Source organism: Scatophagus argus, chromosome 13 (genome assembly GCF_020382885.2).
Source record: "Scatophagus argus isolate fScaArg1 chromosome 13, fScaArg1.pri, whole genome shotgun sequence".
NCBI classification, from domain to species: Eukaryota; Metazoa; Chordata; class Actinopteri; family Scatophagidae; genus Scatophagus; species Scatophagus argus.
In genome coordinates this window covers 15926301-15945541 of record NC_058505.1, presented here as the reverse complement: position 1 = coordinate 15945541, position 19241 = coordinate 15926301, and the positions used below count along the sequence as shown (strand labels likewise).

General features: G+C 39.7%; 2 protein-coding genes across 4 annotated transcripts; one reads left to right on the top strand and one right to left on the bottom strand.

The window, feature by feature from the left end:
• Window positions 1–142: 142 nt before the first annotated feature.
• kcnmb3 (potassium calcium-activated channel subfamily M regulatory beta subunit 3) lies at window positions 143–5229 on the top strand. 2 transcript variants are annotated; one of them, XM_046408816.1, is made up of 4 exons: window positions 143–792; window positions 2033–2233; window positions 2904–3075; window positions 3695–5229. In XM_046408816.1, the coding sequence occupies exons 1-4, from the start codon at window positions 707–709 to the stop codon at window positions 4061–4063; spliced, it is 828 nt and encodes a 275-aa protein (XP_046264772.1). In that variant the 5' UTR covers window positions 143–706; the 3' UTR covers window positions 4064–5229. The 2 variants fall into 2 exon arrangements, with proteins under 2 accessions (XP_046264772.1, XP_046264771.1); XM_046408815.1 differs by having other exon boundaries at window positions 2027–2233.
• A 33-nt stretch (window positions 5230–5262) lies between these two features.
• On the bottom strand, window positions 5263–18168 carry LOC124069567 (phosphatidylinositol 4,5-bisphosphate 3-kinase catalytic subunit alpha isoform). Of its 2 annotated transcripts, none has more exons than XM_046408814.1 (21): window positions 17794–18168; window positions 16405–16788; window positions 15990–16199; window positions 15581–15831; window positions 15007–15252; window positions 14678–14763; window positions 14469–14574; window positions 13268–13420; window positions 12565–12699; window positions 12311–12435; window positions 12130–12211; window positions 11693–11857; window positions 11430–11533; window positions 11103–11274; window positions 10171–10277; window positions 9707–9828; window positions 9274–9352; window positions 8902–9072; window positions 8642–8759; window positions 8388–8539; window positions 5263–8169 (listed from the first exon to the last, which is right to left on the bottom strand). In XM_046408814.1, the coding sequence occupies exons 2-21, from the start codon at window positions 16754–16756 to the stop codon at window positions 7899–7901; spliced, it is 3207 nt and encodes a 1068-aa protein (XP_046264770.1). In that variant the 5' UTR covers window positions 16757–16788; window positions 17794–18168; the 3' UTR covers window positions 5263–7898. The 2 variants fall into 2 exon arrangements, with proteins under 2 accessions (XP_046264770.1, XP_046264769.1); XM_046408813.1 differs by having other exon boundaries at window positions 16405–16820; window positions 17794–18167.
• Window positions 18169–19241: the final 1073 nt, after the last annotated feature.

Sequence of the window (19241 nt, the reverse complement as noted above, 5' to 3'; positions counted from 1 at the left end):
TTAAACGGAACTGTCACCAAGTTAATACCTCCATATGTTTTTCCAGCAACATATTAATAATGCAAAGGCTTTTGATTGTTTAAATAACACATTAAACCTGCTCAGCACCTTGCACCCATATCACACAGGGTTGGGACTTGGGACACTCTGAGAGGTTTGGATCTCAACAGGCCTACAGGATAATGAAATGTCACAGGACACATGTTTGGGTCAGTATCTTCTCTGTATGGGTGTGTAAATGTTTGTAAAGGTGGTAAATTTGGCGTATAAGTGAAACTTTACACCTTTTACTCCTGCTTTTTCTTCCTAACTGATTTCCTATACCTGTGAAGTGTTATCATGCTGTTTCATTCTGTCCAAAAAGTTAATAATTAAGAAGGGATTCATTCAACATCTCCATGACAAATTGCTGCCTGCAGCTGTGCATCACGGGCCCACTGAGAGGCCATTAGCATCCTACCTGCCTTACCTGTGGTGGTTTCTATAGAAACACACATGAGGGTGGAAGGTGTTGTACTCACCTTTGAGCCTTGGTAAACAACAGAGACTTCCCCGGTGAATCCAATCAGTCAGTCACCTCACTGCATTGGATCCTGTTGGAGATGATCAGCTGTTGACAGAAGGACATTTGACTTTCAGATAGAGAGGAGCTTGTTAGGTGGACACACATTCTTGGGGCTGGGAGGTGGCTGAGATAGAAGTGGGCATGTTCTTGAGCACAGCTTCTCCCCGGAGGTCTTTCAGCATCCCCATTAACATCAACCTGCAGGGTGCTCGCAGACGGCAAACACGGTAAGAGAGAACAATCGACTGGGCCAGGCAACAAGGCTCTGAAAACACAGTTTGGATGTCATTATGAAGGGAAAAACACAGTGCTGACAAAGCTTCACGTTGGCATATACAATGTGAGCATGCATGGATATACATGTGCATAAATCTGACAGGTTTGAATATACTAAAATCAATTAAGATTGATTTCACCAATTTCCACTGATTGTGAATATCAGTTTCAGTTTAGTTGCCACAAGGAGTACTACTCATCCTTTGAAAACTGTTGTATAACATCCTCTGTGGCTCTGGAGGAGCTATCTGACAAAATAATCAGGACGTCAGGGTCATCACTTTGGGCTTGAAACACAATTGTTGCTCAACTGTTGGCGTGCCAAAAAAGCAACTACACTTACACTTATTTGTGTGCCCATCAGGATGAATTGTAATAACTTTGGTGTTTCTTTGACTTTTCATCAAACTTGTGATTTTTCACTAACAATGAGTACAATACTTCCTGAGCCCATGCAAGAATATCCTTTGTACAATCACATGTTTAAACTGAGTCTTTTGAGGATACCATCTTCATACAGAGTCATGATCCTATCAGCTGTTACCAATGAACCTTTTTACCTGTAGAATGTTCCAAACAGGTGTTTTGTTTGTGAGCAGGACACAACACTCCCAGTCTTTTGTTGCCCCGGTTCCAACTTGTTTGAAACGTGTTTCAGAATAACTATATATTTACAAAACTCTTTTACAAAAGTTGATGAGGTAAAACATTCAATATATTGTCTTTGTACCATTTTCAAGTATACATCAAAAAGGATTTGCAAATTTTTTTGAGCTACACTGCATCTAAAGTTTTTTTTAGAATTGGGCTTATAATTTACTAAATCACCAGTGTACAATTTAAAATGTACCTTGTCATTACATAACTGACTTATTTCTATTTATCTTGCAATGAAATATCCTAATTAAAGCAATAGTTTTGATTCCATTTTTATGAGATCTCTGCTGTGCAAAGTAAAATAACATAGAGGAAATCTTGTACAAAGACATTAAAAATATTACTGAGCAAATTTCAGCTTGAAAATACATCTCAGTCATTTATTGACAGTGCTTACACGTGTTTTTATTGCAAAAATCAAAAACTAATTATATTTGTTAAGATACCTTATGTATTTTAACCCTGAATGCTTGAAAATGTGTGTGTGTGTGTGTGTGTGTGTGTGTGAACATGTGTGTGGTATGAGAGACACAGAGACTTCTACTCAGCGACAGCTCAGGATCTGGAGTGGAGCAGAGGGCTGGATGGACGTGGAGGACAGCGAACTCGGACCCAGATGCCAGTGTCGAGTGTGGGGGAGGACAGAGCCATCCTCCTGGGCTTCAGCATGATGGCCTTCTCTGTGCTTATGTTCTTTGTGGTTGGCATCACTATGATCAAACCTTATGTTAACAGGTACACTGGAGTTTGTTGATTGTTAAAGGGACGTCATGTGATTTGTTATTTGTGATTTTTGACAATAGTAGAAGTTTTATTATCCAGTTGTTTACTCATGCATGTGACTGTAACAGCATAACTTTTAGGAATGATTAAATTTTTTTTGATTAATTGATAAATTATATGCAAGAGATAGAAGGAACAAACCTTAACATTTGTGGAAGAGAAATAAGAGTATACAGCTGGACTAGCAGTGTGAGACTGTATTTATGCAGACTTGTGCTAAATGCTAATGTTGGTGTGCTAACATACTCAGAATAACAAACTAATATACTGATGCTTACCACATTTACCACCTTGGTTTAGTCTTAGCATGCTACCATTTCCTAATTTTCACAAAACACAAAGCACAGCTGAAGCTGTTGGGAATTGCATCAGTTTTACAGGTATTTTGTCATAAATCAACCTGCACTGACTGGAATAAAAGTCAAGGGAAGTCACCAAAGGAAATCCATCTGAAGTTAAAGATAAAGCATGTTAAAATTTGAATAACTAAGCCAAGTTGAAATAGTATGACATTTTTCATTTTCATCTGTTTCTCTTTGCATCAGAGATCTAACGTGAAACAATTATTTGATTACTGATGTCTAAGGTTTTCGCTGCCTGAACTTTTCCACTTGCTTTCCAGTAACTGGGAGGAGGCCAGCTGTGTTCTGCTGAAGACTGAAATCCTCGAGGAGTGGGTGGACTGCAGAGGTGTGAGCACCGTGCCTTGCCTCAGGGCAATGGTTAACCTCACTGGCTCCAATCAGACAGCTTTTCTCCACTTTGACGAGGAATTGGTCCAACTCACTCTTGAGGTAGGGATTTAAGGCAGTAAATTCCAGGTTTTACGTCTTACCTTACAGCTTTATAAGCCTCTGCTTTGGATCTGCTTCATACCAGGTGTGGTTTGTCAACGGTAAGGGATGACCACCATCAGGAAACTGGCCCCCAAGGAGTGGACTTGAGCATTAAAGCTTTATTTATATGTACTACAGCTGACATGAAGGACCACTCTGTATAGTAGATCTTGATTTTGCTTCTCAGAGCTCAGACTCATCGTATTTTTTTAGCCATCTTAGCAGCAACTTGAAAAAGCACCTGAAAAAGTGGGAAAGGCAAAACCTATACTGAACTAGCTAACTGATGGAAAACCAGCAGTACTCTGATTACTGTACCCTTGTGTACCCTTGTAAGCAAGCTGACATTATTAGAGGATGCTCTCATGCACACTGATCTGTTTCGGGGAATTGTGTGAATCATTTTTCAGTTTCAATTCAGCACACGGAGGCTAGAATTGTTTTCTGGGGGTTTTTTAACAGACAAAAACAGAATCAAAATTGAAGCTTGTCTCACTGATTGCAATCAGCACTGCCAACTGTAACAAGTAGGTCACTTGATAAAAATTACACTTAAATCGTATCTTTTCTTTCTCAGTGTTTCTACATACCCAAATGCCGGATGGACAGAAAAGAACTTCTAAAGGAAGTTAAGACACTGAAAAACATCTTGGACACTCAGCTGGACAACACCTCACTGTGTTTCACTGACCACACAAAGCACCCAGTGGACGCCATCTTGAACAGAAAGCACACCTACAAGGATGCCCTGTTTGCATTGCTGTGGCCCTGTCTGATGCTGGGTGGGGGAGCTCTGTTGGTGGGCCTTGTGAAGCTGACACAGTACTTATCCCATCTGTCCGCAGAAATGTGCAGTGAGACCGCGGGAGGCAGGCTGACATCAAGACACACTCAGGGCAAACCGTACAGACTCCTCCGGAGGTCCAGCATGCAGTCTCCTTCATGACATATCCAGTGTGTGTGCTGTAACATACAAAAAATGCCATTTGTAAACATGCAATTGGTACATAATGTGAAGGCCATATAAAGACACTCACAGTAAAATTGTGTTTTAAAAATATATGAATGACATAATTTTTGTGTTATTCTCATACTTTTAACAGTAAGTGCCATTGAGAAAACTTCTGATCCCAAATTGTTTGAGAGAGATCAAAAATAAGAAAAGTTGAAATCAAATAGTAATTCAAATAATTCTGTCACGTTAATGAGAGTCCTCCTGATATGATAAGCACATTTATATATTCTAAAAAGATAGGAGGTAAACATTTTAAACAGATGTTTTATTTAAAGCAAACCATATGTTTTCTGTTTCAGAAAACCAGACAATTGAACCTGCATGTGGTTAACATGCAAACATTTTAAAGGGCTGCATTCAACAAATGACTTTCAGTATAAATGAGTATTCTGTCCAGGCTAAATTGAGACTAACTTATCACCATCTGAAAATATTGTTTTGCTGAGCTTCAGTGACATAACTTTTCACCTCTCTCCAGGTTGTCAGTACACTTTGACATCAATGCTGGGTGTTTGCCTACAGATAAAACATATGACATTTCTGAAAACCTTCAATCAAAGAAGGGAAACAGCTTTTCAGCCAAGAGTTAAGTGATCTTTAGTGATTTTTACAAATAACCCCAACAGCATATACAATGTTAATATGTCTTCTTTAAGCTTCATTCTTACCTGCTTTAATATATTGATAATGTAGGATACAATGCATGATGGTTTGTGAAATGTGAAACAGCTACTGGCTGATTCGGAGCTTGACGGAGGACACTTGTGGGTCAACATGATTGTACATTATATTTTGGAGTCACTGCAGTCAGCTCTTAAGAATCACACAACGTACTTGAGGAAAGACTTTTGACTCAAAAGATAAAATTCAAGGCCACTCTTGAAGGTTTATACATACCAGTACAGTTCGCAGTTAAGCACCTTCAGCACAGGTTTCTATGGAATGACTGAGCATGAAAAAAACTTGTTTTTACACAGGTTTACCAGTGTTTTTGATATTCCTGACTGACAGTGTGGAACAAGGTTTCAATCTTTACAGTAAAGCATAACAATGCAAAAATGCCTCATAAATTAGTTATTTTTATCTGAGTGTAAATCAAACAACAATAAAAATGCCAAAAGCAAATCTAATTACATAGGGAGAAATGTTTTTATTCAACAGTACAATAAATGAATGCATACAGTTTTTAATCAGACATTTTCATATGAAGATGACTAAAACAAGTATTTGTAAAGGTTTTGTGATATATATACAGATGAATAGATAATTAACATATGAGTCTGGTTCTTTTTAAACATGCAGGGTAGTTTCTTCTTCCTTATTGTGCTTACAGACTTCCACTTAGGGCAACAGATCTCCACTTGACGCAAAAATCATACTTTGACAACAGCATCAACTCCTTGTCCTTCATTCAACAATTCACCTCTGCTTTGTCATTCATATCATTTCAACAACTAGAAGCTGTCTACTTTAGCATGAGGATGGTGCATGTTATGCTTGATTCCTCCTTTTTTGGTTAGCAGTTACATATATGAGTTTGCTTACATTTACAAATACAAAAATATATTACCTCTGTAGTTATTCAAGGAAATCATTTGCACATGTAGTAGCAGTTATCAATATCTGTTACCTTCATTGAGACTTTGTTGTACCTCACACAAGTAACAAGGTCATTTCTATACATGAAATTCAAGTAAACAACATCAGGTCAAACAAACAAACAAAAAAAAGCATATATTCAAGGACCTCATGCATAATGCAGTGTGAGAAACAGAAAACAGCCAGAACAGGTACAAAGGGAAAAAGTATCAATTATAGAGTTCTTCCAAGAAGTGTTTGGGGTCTAGTTTTCTTAGTTTGGGACCAGCCCACGCTCTGTAGCCTGTACAGAAGCACATGCATCCCAGTAGGATCGGTTTCCTGAGCATCTTTAAGTCCTCACCCACGTACAGAAAACAAAACTTGGACTTTCAGACAGTCTTGAGTGTCCAGGAAACCACCCCACTGTGTATCATTTGGTAAAGCTAGAACATTTATTGACCACGTATGTGTCTGTGCAGTGAGCAATCCTGCCAGGACGACATAAGGGTGACAATCACAGGAAAGAGGAGGGAAAAAAAGACACTTGGAAAGTCACAAAAAAAATCACTTCGGTTACTTTTTCTTCACCTGAATGTCACAATCTGGGAGCGTTTGGCAAATGTATGGAGGGAGGAAGTCTTAAAGTATCTGTCGTACATGTGATCGAGAACAAGCACAAAGGTACAAAACTCAACAGCTCAAACATTTCATGGGAAGGCTTAGATTGAAGCTCCAAATACAAACCTATTAAGGAGAAAAAGGGTCCAAAGGTTTCTCACAGTTGTTTTTGTTGGGAAGAAGTGGACTGATTATGTTGCAGTGCAGCATTTTTTTTCTTTCATGTACTGACTGTACAAAGTCAACTGACTGTGTGTTAGGATGTTGTGGGAGATGCATTTCTCTCTCTGCTTTACTCTGACATCAACTTTTTTGCAGTATACAGTACATAGTAGGATCACAAATTGCATAGAGTAACAGCACAGCACACAAATAGAACACTGCACATCCTCTTCCCCTGCATTCTTCCCCTTTATCAGCCTAATACTAAAAGACGAGCTGATAACATGTTATACAGCTAACCATCAGGAAGGTGTTTCTCCAGTCAACAGCATGGGGTGGATGATGGACATTGTGTCAACATCTGACAGAATAATACTGATAGATAAAACAAAACAAATACTGCAGAGATCAGTGCTATGAGTACACACGAGACTTGGAATAGTAGTGATTTTTTTTTTATACAAATAAGACTGCTGAGTAGTGGGGATACGCATCTATTACTTTGGCTCAGTAGAAAACAGACTGAAAAAGGAATATGTGCACTGAATGCATATAAGTCTGTGGATATACTGCTGTACAAAAAGTCAGTTATCTGGCTTGACGTGAGTTCTAAATTGAGGATGCGTCTTCTGTAGGCTAGAAATAAGTTGCTAGTTCAGCTGTCCCAATAGAATTAAATGCTAGCTAAGTGTTAAACAACACATCCACTGTCCGTCTTTTATGAAGAGTGTTGGTGATTGGTTTTTTTGGTTTTTTTTAACCGTTAGGGAATAATCGAGATTTTGTGCGCATCCACCAGGCCTCTCATTGTCCCATTTATGTTGTCTCAGCTACATCGCCATCTCCGCCATCTTCATCAGTTCAAAATAGGTAGTGGAAATAATGCAGTTATACTCTGTCAGTTCATCATTAGAAAAAAGCCAGTTGTGCTCATGGTGATGAACATGGTGATGTTCTTTTCTTAATGCTGATGATGTAGAAGGAAATTAACCAAAAAAAAAAAACAAATATAAAGAAGACAAATAAAAATTTGTCCATAGTTTTTTTCACATGAAGAAGGCTAACATTGTTGAGGTCCATTACACTTGCTTAGTTCCTATGAAGAAAACCGGGGAACTAGAACTCCACCCTGCCTTCTTAAGTTCATAGTGCAGGGAGAAGAAATTCAGAAACCTGTAAAAACAGGAGAATTTAGGCATCATGTCTCTGAAACATGCCCTTCTCAGCAGCCTTACTGAGTGGCACACTAGCAGGTGATGTTTCAGAGTCACAAGCTGGCAAAAGTATTAACCAAGCCCTAATGTGTTTGGGGAAAATACCTCGCTCCGTTCTCGGCATTCTTTTGGTTCCTAGTGTGCGGCTGTTGCCACACTCCTTTACTCCCCTCTTGTTTTTGGCTGTCATTTCAGTTCATGGCGTGCTGGCGGATTGTGTGAAAGATCCAGTCCATCTTGGTAGTCCAGCCGCCATGGTGAGCATCGTTCATCTGCTTCATGAAGTAGTCCAGGGCTTCCTGCTCCGACTTGTCTAAGGCCAGGGTCTTTCTGATGTAAGCAATGTCGTCAAATGACTGCAGCTCGGGCATCCCTGAGCCCAGCATCATGGAGAAGAGGTTGATGAAGAGGTTGGCATGCTGCCGGATTGCGAGGTACGCCTTGTAACACATCTCCTGGAACCTAAAGGTGGAGAAGGAACACAATTACAAAAAGGCAGAGGGGCATGGAAGAAAGGTGGATACTCCACAAACCTGTCACTCAGAATAGTGAAAAGTTCATTCTCATAGTGCCATAGAAGTACTGCAGCTCCCATTTTGATTTGGTTTTAGTATGTTTTAAAAGCAACTGATAATTTTTATTTTATTCCAAGACAGCAAACATCAGTCTGTTGTTGTTACCTTTCAAACTCCCTTGTTTTGGTGCACTCTTGAGTTCCTTTGCTAATAACAATCAGAAAGTCCTGCGTGAGCACAAAGGGCACGCGCTCTCTCTTGTACCCAAACTTCTTCTTTTTGTGGTCAAGGAAATGGCCAAAATCTATATGGAACAGCTGCGAAAACACAAGAAAAGTACAAAAAAATGAAACAGTTATTTGAGAAAGAAATAAAAAAAAAATAATTTAGAGAAGATGTTAAAAAAATGTAATCTTTACCTGTCCATCATCTTTGACCATAATGTTGCTATTGTGTCTGTCCCCTATGCCCAGGATAAATGTGGCTACACAGTAGCCTGCACACGACCGTGTGAACAGATCTATTGCCTGATCATACCTAAGAAATAAAGCAAATGGAAAATACTTTATTCTAAGAGGGGATTTAGTCCTCACATTACAGTTTCTATTAGAGCTAACACCACCTCTACGCCCTACAGAAAAGTAGAAAAGCTCTATAAATCACTGTGTTTGCCACTCACATCTCTCCCTTGTTCTTATCCTTGAGCCACTGATGCAACGTGTGGCTGTTGAACTGCAGTGCCCCCTTTAGGCCTCCTTTACACTGGATTTGCATGATTGTGTGAGAGTTCCTCACTACCTCAATCAAACCCACACAGTCACCGATCGACAGACAGCCATACGGAAGCATCCTGGAAAAGGAAGGACAAGATCATAAAGAGATGCAGAAATAATTAGGATGGCAGTGATGGACTTCATATTATATGACTCAAGGTGGCTGGCAGGGGTTGCCACTAATATGCTTTCAGGTATGGAGTGCAGAACAAGAAAGCACCCAGTGCGTGTTAATGTGCACCTGCATCCTTGCTGTCATGGTGAAGAGAGGAGCCTACCTGAGATCAAGGCCTTGGTTCTGCCATATGTTCTCCATTATCCTAATGATCTGCAGCGTCAGCATGTCCTGCCTAAGATCTGTGGAAGCCGAAAGAGACCAGGAGGTGGATGACAGTAAGGTGATTATTAACTGCTTAGCTGCTCTTTGATCAATTCCATGATGCATTATGGAGCAGAGCTGTCAAAGACAGTTTGGACACAGATGTTTCTGCAAAATGCACAAGCAGCTGTGGAAAAGGATTATTCACATAAAGTGACTTGCACTTTCTGAAATCTGCATAAAGTACATAGATGAGGTTGTGTTTGTGAGCCTTCATGCACCCTACAGGTTTGGACTGAATTATGCTGCATGCTCAGCATGTGCACTTTCAAGTCTGACACAGATAGAGGCAGTATGAGGGATACAAGGGGAAAAACACAGGCAAAACTCACCATCTCCATTTTTGAAGATGATTTCATTGTTCTGAAAGAGCAGCTCTGACATCATATCTGGGTTTTCCCAGTTAAGCCATAGAGGTCGCTTGGCTGATGACATCATCCTGCATTCCTCCAGGCTAAGAGACAGGGATAAGTTTACAAAAAAACAAACTGATATGCAGAAAAACTGAGAGCTTCCTGTAAATGTGACTTTGTCCTCACGAGTCCTGACTCAAAACAATATATACATAATTCCAACTGAGTCATGTGGATAAGAATTACTGTAAAATGTGCCCATGTGCTAAGAACAGTAAGTACCATGCCCATTCACACAACAGCACTGCTATTTTAATACATATAATTTAATTTTGTATTTTATTTCTTGAAAAAGAGGAGATACGCACGACACATTCAGAGGGAATAAACATAAAAGGCAGCCATTTTAGAGCAGAGAGTTAGATAAGACAGTGCTGAAGTACCGGAGGTTTCCCAGCTGATGTGCTGGATTCAGTGGGGAAGTGAAACTCTGCAGGGCGTCCATGTAATCAGGCCTCCTCATCTGCTCCACCAGAAACTTCATTTGAACCTTAACAAACAAAAACATATGTATCAGTTAATAAAACACATTTTACATGACAGCATGGGCAGCCTATTTCTTGTTGTTTTCAGTCAGCAAAATGATTTACCTCCCATAAAGAGAAGATGATGCTTCACAAAGAAACACTGTGTGCTGTGTAGCTGTAGCTTAATGCCAATGAGAGATACTGATTTGATAACTGTGTATTTACAGTAGTTATTAAGTGAATTCACTAATTAGCTGGCTACCTTATGGATTTGCCTGGTCATATACTAATGTTACCTGTAGTCTGTACTTCCATGTTAAATTCATTGTTACTTGTGAGCCAAGAGTAATTACATGTTTACATATTTTAAAGGAACATAGTATTTGAGGGCATTATATTCGTGCTCTGAAATGCATTAATCTCCTATTGCTGCCCTTATCACTCACTGCCCTAGAAAGCTTTTTTGTGAAACACTTACAAGTGTTTACTTTCATTAACAGCAACTTAACAGCTTAGCATAACAAAGATTACGCTCAATGTACTATGCCAACATTATTACAAGTCATACTGGCCTTTGTTTGCAGCCATTTATTTAGGTAACAGCTTTTACTCAAAACTCTCCCTTATTAATCTACAACTGTTACCTTAAGGATTAATTAGTTTATTTAGACAACTTGGCCAAGTCTATTTGAAATATACAGTAGCTGCTAGTAAACTGGAAAAAAAAAACAAAAAACAGCCAAACACCCTATTATATTGTGGCCAATCTGTGGCCAGATTGGTTCAGACGCCGTCAAGATTAAACAATTCAGTGGACTGCAATTAACAGCTGCTGACTGTCAGATTACCTTCTGTGCCTCATCTTTTTTCTCCTGTTTGAGGAGGTCAGTGAGATTGATGAGTTTCTCCATGGCCTCCACCTGTCTGCTCAGGTGCTTCAGATACATGCCACAGGCCCGGCAGTATGACTCCAGCAGCAGGCCAAACCGCTGGCTCACTGTCTTGTTGTGCATCTCTGACCTGTTCACATGTAGGCAACACAAAGAGATAACTTTAAGAGGCTGTTTGTGTCCTGCCTCCATACAAACACACTGACTGATATAAGCTATTATCACTGAACTTCCTTGAATTCAAGACCATTTAGAGACAGTTAAGTGACAATCAAAGTAACTCACTTTAAGTGCCAGAAGAAGAAATGCCCTATCCTTTGATTGGTTAATGCCTTTTTCAGCAGGAAGCGTGCAAGTGGGTTATCAAGGTACTGCTCATACTTTAGAACCTGGGCATAGAGAACACAGAGAATACCATAAAAACCCATAAAAACATTATTATTTGCACAATCAAAAAAACACTACCACTGCAAATCAAACTGAAACATCAACCTCTTTATCAAAATTCACTTAAACTGTATGTAAAGCTAGATGAGGATGCAACACACCTGAACCAGCTGAATGAGGTACTGTGAGAGTTTGTCATCGGTTAGGTATTTCTCAAGGCACTTTACGGCAAACTCTCTTATCATTGGATCGGGGAAGTTACAGTCCAGCAACTCCATGGCTTGTTCTGGCTTGATGGCAGGCCACTCCTTCAGAAGGCAATACATCTGAAATGGAAAAAGAATCTGCTACTGCTACTCTTATCACTGCCCTAGAAATCTTTTATTGTGAAACAAAAAAAAAAAGCCCACCAACTAAATACTGACGCATATTTTAGTATTCCCGTCATCAACTGTACAATGCATGAGACAGTGTGCACTAGCTATATAAATATCAGCTGAGCTCTTTCATTTCTATAATGACTTACAACAGGCACATGTATATTTTCTACGATGACCTTCAAAATAAAGGTGCGTCAGCAGGAGAAACCTGACCCTACCTGTGCAATCTCATCTCTGGAGTTCCATTTCACAGCCAGGAGGATCTTGGGAAGGATCTCTGGCATATTGTGGCAGTCATGTCTAAAATAGGTTGGGAAGAGAATAAGCTAGTTATAAGTTTCATGACATCTACATTACAAAACTCCCACATAACGATATACAAGTTCACACACATATTACCTGTGCCTCCATAGAAAGTCTTTCTCCTGCTCAGTGATTTCAGATAGCGGGTCTCTGTTACACACCTGGCGTAGCTGCTCACTGTCACTGTCAGTCAGGGGATTGTCACGTGCCAGTCTGTTACTCTATGATATCAGATATGGAACATGTAGTTTTAAAAAAAATAAACTCAACAACAATATCAGAACCACATGGGGTGGAAATGGAACAAAACACATGATGTAAAAAAATAAAATGAATGCTTGTTATCTTACCAAACCAGTGTGGCAGTAATTAAAGCCAAGCTCTCTGGATATATTCCAGTTTGCATGGTCTTCAATGGTGGTCATATCGGGGAACTTGACAGGGCAACTGAAATGGTCAAACTCCAGTTCGAGACAAGGTGTTTCCTGCATGTTTAGAAAGCCGCGGAAGGAGAAAGGTCATTCAAGGTGAATACTGTTATCCAAAAAAAAAAAAAAAAAAAAAAAAAGAAGGACTTGTGCCAAGGAGCGATTAATTAAGCAGGATATGACGCTTGGTTGATCAAACTAAGCCACCTTAAATCCAACTCTGAAACTCTACAGGTTGTTACCAGTTCGATGAAAACTGGGTCATGAGGCTTAGAGGTCAGGCACAAGCATAATACATACTACTTAAAAAGCTTAAAATGTTGGGAAAAAGATTATGTATTGTTCCACAATATTCTATCTTCTTAGAGTTTATGGGCGGTCCATTCTGGTCCACGTAACCAAGAGAACTCTCTGACGACATGTGTATCTTAAACTCTATTATAATTCTCAGATTTCTGACATCTGCAATTTTGCATTTTGTTTGCTGGTTTGTTTGCTGGTAACAAGACAAAGGAGAGCAATGTCTGTTTCAATTTGGAATCTCTTCATCAAACCACTATTTGCTCTATAATATTAGAATATTATAGGTAGATACATTATGTTCACGTTGACATTTGCTGTTCACCTTGTTTGGGTTGGAGCCTGTGACACCGATAGGGTTGAGCAGGTCTTCTAGGCCATGTGGGACAGGCCACAGGTTGAGAGCCATCTTTCCTGCCACTAGTGTGTGGGTGTAGTCAAACAGGTTGATGTTGCCCCAGGCGAGGGGACAGTGCTCCTGCAGAAAAATACCAGGAAGATGATGCGTAAGAAAAAGATTAGCGAGGCAACTGCTCAGGGCTATGAAACAGACAGGTGCAGCACAGAACACAGGGAAGTTGTTTATTTCCCATGCTTAACCATCAACCGACTTTGCTAACTTTGATTCCAATAAAACAAACAAGAAATGAGAACAAGTGAAACTGAACATAACATTTGAATATAACCTCTTACATTTTCATGAAATTGAACCCGTTCAGATTTATGGTCAACATTGGGTATTTTTTGGCAGTAGCCATTTGATGTATTTACATAGTGTAACTGCATTTCTATACACTTGTTTTTTTGTTAACAGTGGAGTCCACCATTCTAGAGCTAGATTCAGGGTATTGATGCATGTAAGTAATCCAGTGTAACTCTTATATGCAGTTGCTGTTGTATGCTGAAGACATCAGCCTCACTGTCCCACGGACAGTTTCAGATTCAGTATTACATTACTGCTGATGCAAACCAAACATTTTGTACTGCTGCTGTTTCACACTAAAGGTACTCAACTAGTGAAACTGAGTGGCTTTTATTGTGAAGCCAAAAAAAAAGAAACCCAAGTGTTACTGAAGTTATTGCTAACAGCGACTGTTCATGAAACAATGCATCTGCACTTAAAGACCATGGCTCAGTTTTATCTACTGCAGAGAGTAATGAACAAGAGGCGCGATGAGCTGCAGATGAAAGGCTGCTCACCTCCAGCTCTACAACTAAATAATCAACTTATTTTGATGTGCTCTGCATGTGGAAAACTACTCAGGTTGTGCACACCAAGAAAGCAGATCATAGATATTAATAGTCTAATGGAAAAAGGCCAATTACTGTTTGACTTCCTCATTAAAAAAAAATGCCAGTTTGCTGCACTGCAATCAGATACATCAGTTGCTCTTTCAATTTATTTCTGACAAAAACAGGATGCTCAAACAGTGTTTGTTGCAGTGTTTAAATGCATCACGTTACTTTCAAGTAACCATGCATGACGTCAAATCAAGCAAGAAACAAATTTTCCATTCACTGCTAACCTCCTTAGCTCCCTTCCTTCCTTTCACAGAGCAGATGGAGAGACAGAGTCGGGCAGCACGGGGGATGTCTAGAATGTACATGTCGTAGGTGAGCCACTCGTTCCACCTGGAATAAACAGGGAACAAGCCATTAGCTTAATCAATCACATTCCTGTTGCAAAGCTGAAGGAAATTCTGAGTCTGAACTGCTATTATTCACTGTGGACTACCTGGGGTTCGAGCAAGGCACACGCTGGGTGTTGACATTGTCACACAACTGCTCTCCACCGTGGTATATCCCAGTCCTGACATAGATCTATAACAGCCATAAAAACAATGGATTTATATACTAATCCATCAAGTGATAAAGATATATTTCACTGCATTACTGATTGCATGAAATGAAGGTCACTGTGCATCATCTTGTAATAACTTCCAAGGTACTGAAGATGAGACATTAGAACCATAACATATTTTAGTCAAACCAGAAAAAAAGCAGAAACTCTTTGAATATAATAAGATGGAGTCACAGCACTGCATCAATTTACTGCATGTGTACCTTGTCAATGTCTCTGATGTTGACATTGACGTAAGTGGCGCACAGTATCCTGATCCTCAGCGTTCCATTGATAGTCCATAGAGACTTGGTGGCTGTTTCCCCATTCATGTAGGGCGTTGCTGTGGATATTCGCCTTGCATAAGATGGCATGGTGAAGTTGTCCATGGGCAGCTGTGAATACAGGCTGTCTTTTGCCATTAGCATCAAGTTGGGCATCCGTCCCAGCATGATACAGCTGCGCACGTACTGTTGAGGACAAATAAAGTGACATTTTGAAGTAGCTGTTACTGCGACATTTTGAAGCCAATCATTCATTTTACAAGTTTATCCTCCCACATGTAAACTGCTGGATTTTACAATTACACACTAGCAATGACTGAAACATTCAATACTTTGTACTTACAAACCATGATGTTTACAGTATATTTTTGAATCAGAACATTTTCTCATAAATTTTATTTCAGGTCATGAATACCAAGCACAACTGAGTTGGATGATAATTTGATGTGAAGTAAATCTCGCCCCTAACCACAAAAGCGTAAGATGCAGCTAGCCTAAGATTAAAATAGATTACCTTGTACTGACTCAGAGGGTATTTCTCCAGTAAGTACTCATCACAGCCACAGACTTTGAGGATGTACTTTCCTTGATACTCCTGCACACACATCTTCAACTGTTCCTGGGAGAGCAGCATGCTACGTGTCTTCTTACGGATGGCTTCGGCAATCACCTGCTCTGGCACACAGTCATGGTTGATCTTCAGGGTATACTTCTGCTTGTCATTGCTGGGTGACACAATAACCCATATGACCACAATGATTTGACCTGAGGGAAAGAGAACAAAAGATTGAACTGAAGAACTGTGCTACCATTTTTGAAACAGAGAGAATGTGTAAACAGCAAAAATGTGAATGTTTGCACATGAATTACTGAATTAACTATTTACACTAAACTGTTTCTACCCATAGTAAAAAAAAACTTACCTTTATCTAGCTTGTTATAGATGTGCCTGGGAAGTTCTGCAGAGGATTCTACATTGGGAGGATATACATACAAAGCTCTACTGTGGGGTCCATTACTGTCTCTGAGGTCCACAGCCTCTTTGCAAACATTTAAAATGTTCCTTCTGAAGTCCTGTACTTCTGAGTCTTTCACCAAATCAAACTCACATATAGGCATTCCAATAGCAAAACCTAAAAAGAAAACAAGTGCTTAATGAAAATTTGTTATGTGTCCTTCAATGCAAATGTTTTATTCAGATTTTTGGGAGCCTTTACATAATGCAGTGGAACACAGAGCACAATATTTAAAGCCAACTGTATTATGTTAATCCTTCCCCATGCTGTAGGTAGTGACATTGCAAAGTTGTTGAACTGTATAATAATTCAAGAACCATACCTATCTCTCTGTTGAGAATTTTCTCTTCTCTGTTGCCTACTGGCTCAATGACTTTGAGAAAGGCCTGAAAGAGCCTGAGATCGCACAACCTCCTTGTCTCGTCGTAAAACTCCTCCCGCTCTGCCTCCTGAGTAACACTGACAAAGATGTAGGAGCTCTCCTCCTGCAGCAGATGGTAAAGAGGGTACTTCCTGGCCTCTTTGAAAAGCTCATGCTTGACTGTGATCAGTGTGGCCTCCCGGAGGCACTCCAACGTGAGAATCATGCCATTTGGCAGAAGGCAGTCTACTAGGATGCTGGGGGGCATCAAGTGCATCCCCCATAGCTCTCCTGAGGAGGGCCTGGGAGGCATGGCTGTGCCAGCAAATCCGCTCTTTTCAGAGCCTGGTAATTATCAGAGGAGTAATGTCAATCAACTGTAAAGAAGGAAACAAGATTATTATATAAGAAAGACTGACCTGTGCACAAAATGCAAAACGTATGTGGTACAAAGTTTGTTTAATTGATAGTAGAGTTGCATCGTAACCGCATACAGAAATGCTAAATACACACTCCTGGGCGTATCCCAGTTTAACATGGATTCCAAAAATGTTTATAAAGACTTGAGTAATTAACGGTACATAGCACGTAAATACCTATAGCATCACTGGATATTATCTCAGTGTTTCTGAGTTCATCGAATGGCGCATAGCCATTATGTATAGTGACTTTCAATCTGTTTGGTAAGACGAGTAATAGCAGCACGTTCATGACAACTGAGCAGGTTAACTTTAACGATGCAATAAATTAAATACGTAATTAATGCAGTAATTAAAACGTCACGCATTTCGATAACGTAAGAAACTAGCCAACGATATCGTAACTTGTCATCACATCAGAGACACAAAAATCTGTGATAAAAACTTTCGCTTTAGTAAGTTGGTATTAAAATAACTCAGGCTAACTCAAAGAGACAGCAATGCACTAATAAACGTCCAGGGATGTCGAATGAAAGGACTTCAAAATCATGTAAACAAACTTGTTAGCTAACAAGCATTACCAACACTTCAGTTAAGTGCGACTAACACTGACAATGTTCAGGTTTTAGCCTTTTTTTTGTTTTACAGTCACGTCAAACAGTTGGTGTTGTACAGCTGCTTGGAGAGTTAACGTTAGGTGTCGTTTTTTTAGCTAGTGAGCTAACCACGTTAGCCAAGTTCACTAAGCAGATCAATGTCATCTATAATATTAAAACCTCGACTGATTAATAAGCTAGTGCTAGTCTGACGATACTAGAATAAAGGGGTGCGACACAGTAATTTGTCGTATGAGTAACTGGGTAACTGACTGCGGTTAACAGTAAAAGCGAACAAACAGCAAAACACGAAGAAAAAACAAATATAAAGCTACCTCTGTCAGATTAGCGGTTAGCTGGGAAGCTAGTCAGCCAGCACAGCTATTAGCAGCTGCTAGTCGGATGAATCCCATTCGTGCCCGCTCGGGAAGTCTCAAGCAGAGGTGCTAGCCCTAATGTTAGTCCATCCATACGGGGATACTGGGGGGTCGTGACAGACCCGTTCTAGTGTAGAAAAACGCCCCTAGCAATCCGTGATGTTGTAAATATGTTGTAGTAAAATAAGTCTATAATACTTCATGATGTTCTTCATCGTGCTGTTCCGAAAACACAGTACACAGTTTGGTAGCGCGCTAGCTCAACACAACTAGCCTGCTCGAGGGCTGCTAGCAGGCTCATCATCATGGACCGCCCTCCCACACAGTTAGATGGTGGAGAAAGCAATTTGTCATGAGATGAGACCAGGGAATTGAAGGGAAACCGCTTGTTTACTGTTTTCCTCAAGACATTAAAACAGTTGCAGTTCCATGTCCGTGATATTAAATGCCATGGAAGAGCACGAGAAAACGGTGCCCAAGTTGTTCTCCCATTGAGAGTCATGCTGAGCCCAAAGCAAATTCTTTCATCGCCATGTACTGATAGATAGATGATAGATATGTTTCATTCACTCTGTTGTATGTTGTATTTTATTGCTTCTAATTCGAACAGAGAAGAATAGAGTATCTTTACACCAAACGTAAAATTATATGAAATTTAGAGCGAAACTTCCCCTGACCAAGGGCAGAGGAAGAAATTATTTGCAACATAATAAATGTTATTGTCCAGTGGTTATGGTCTGAACTTATAAATGTGCAAATTCATCCTTGTATACACAAGGTCATCTATTCTAGCACAGAGTCAGGTCTGATGCAGCTGAAAACTTTCTAAACCCTTTTCTGAAAGATAATGCAGCCTTGGCTGGCATATGTGATTTCTCTAAAAGGACTAGCCCGGGGAGATAATCATTTTTAGTTTAAGCTTTAGGGCCACAGTGTGTTACCACAAACAACCATATTACAAAATCACCACAATGGGAGCATTAAATAGCTATTTTAGAAGATCCAGTGGTTGCAGTGTTGACGAGGGAACTCAAGAAAAATACATTTTGCCTTAACTTTAAGCATTATGTTGTAAGTCTTGGCATGTTTTTCTATACAGTCTGCAATATCTGCAAGTATACATTATATTATAACATCTCAACAAATTGTCAGAGAATGTGCAAATACTTTAAATACTAGTCCTTTATATGTTCATTGTGTTTTGGTGAGCTAAATTTCTCAGAATAGTTATTCCAACATCACGACAGATGGGAAATTATGTCAGATTAAGTATATCTTATCATCACTCATTGAAGACATGTCATTGTGAGAGACCTACACACATTATTTGGTCACTGAGATCAATAAGAACATCATATCAGAAAATAGTCACAAATGATTATCAAACTGTGGTAAAGTTTGTGAAA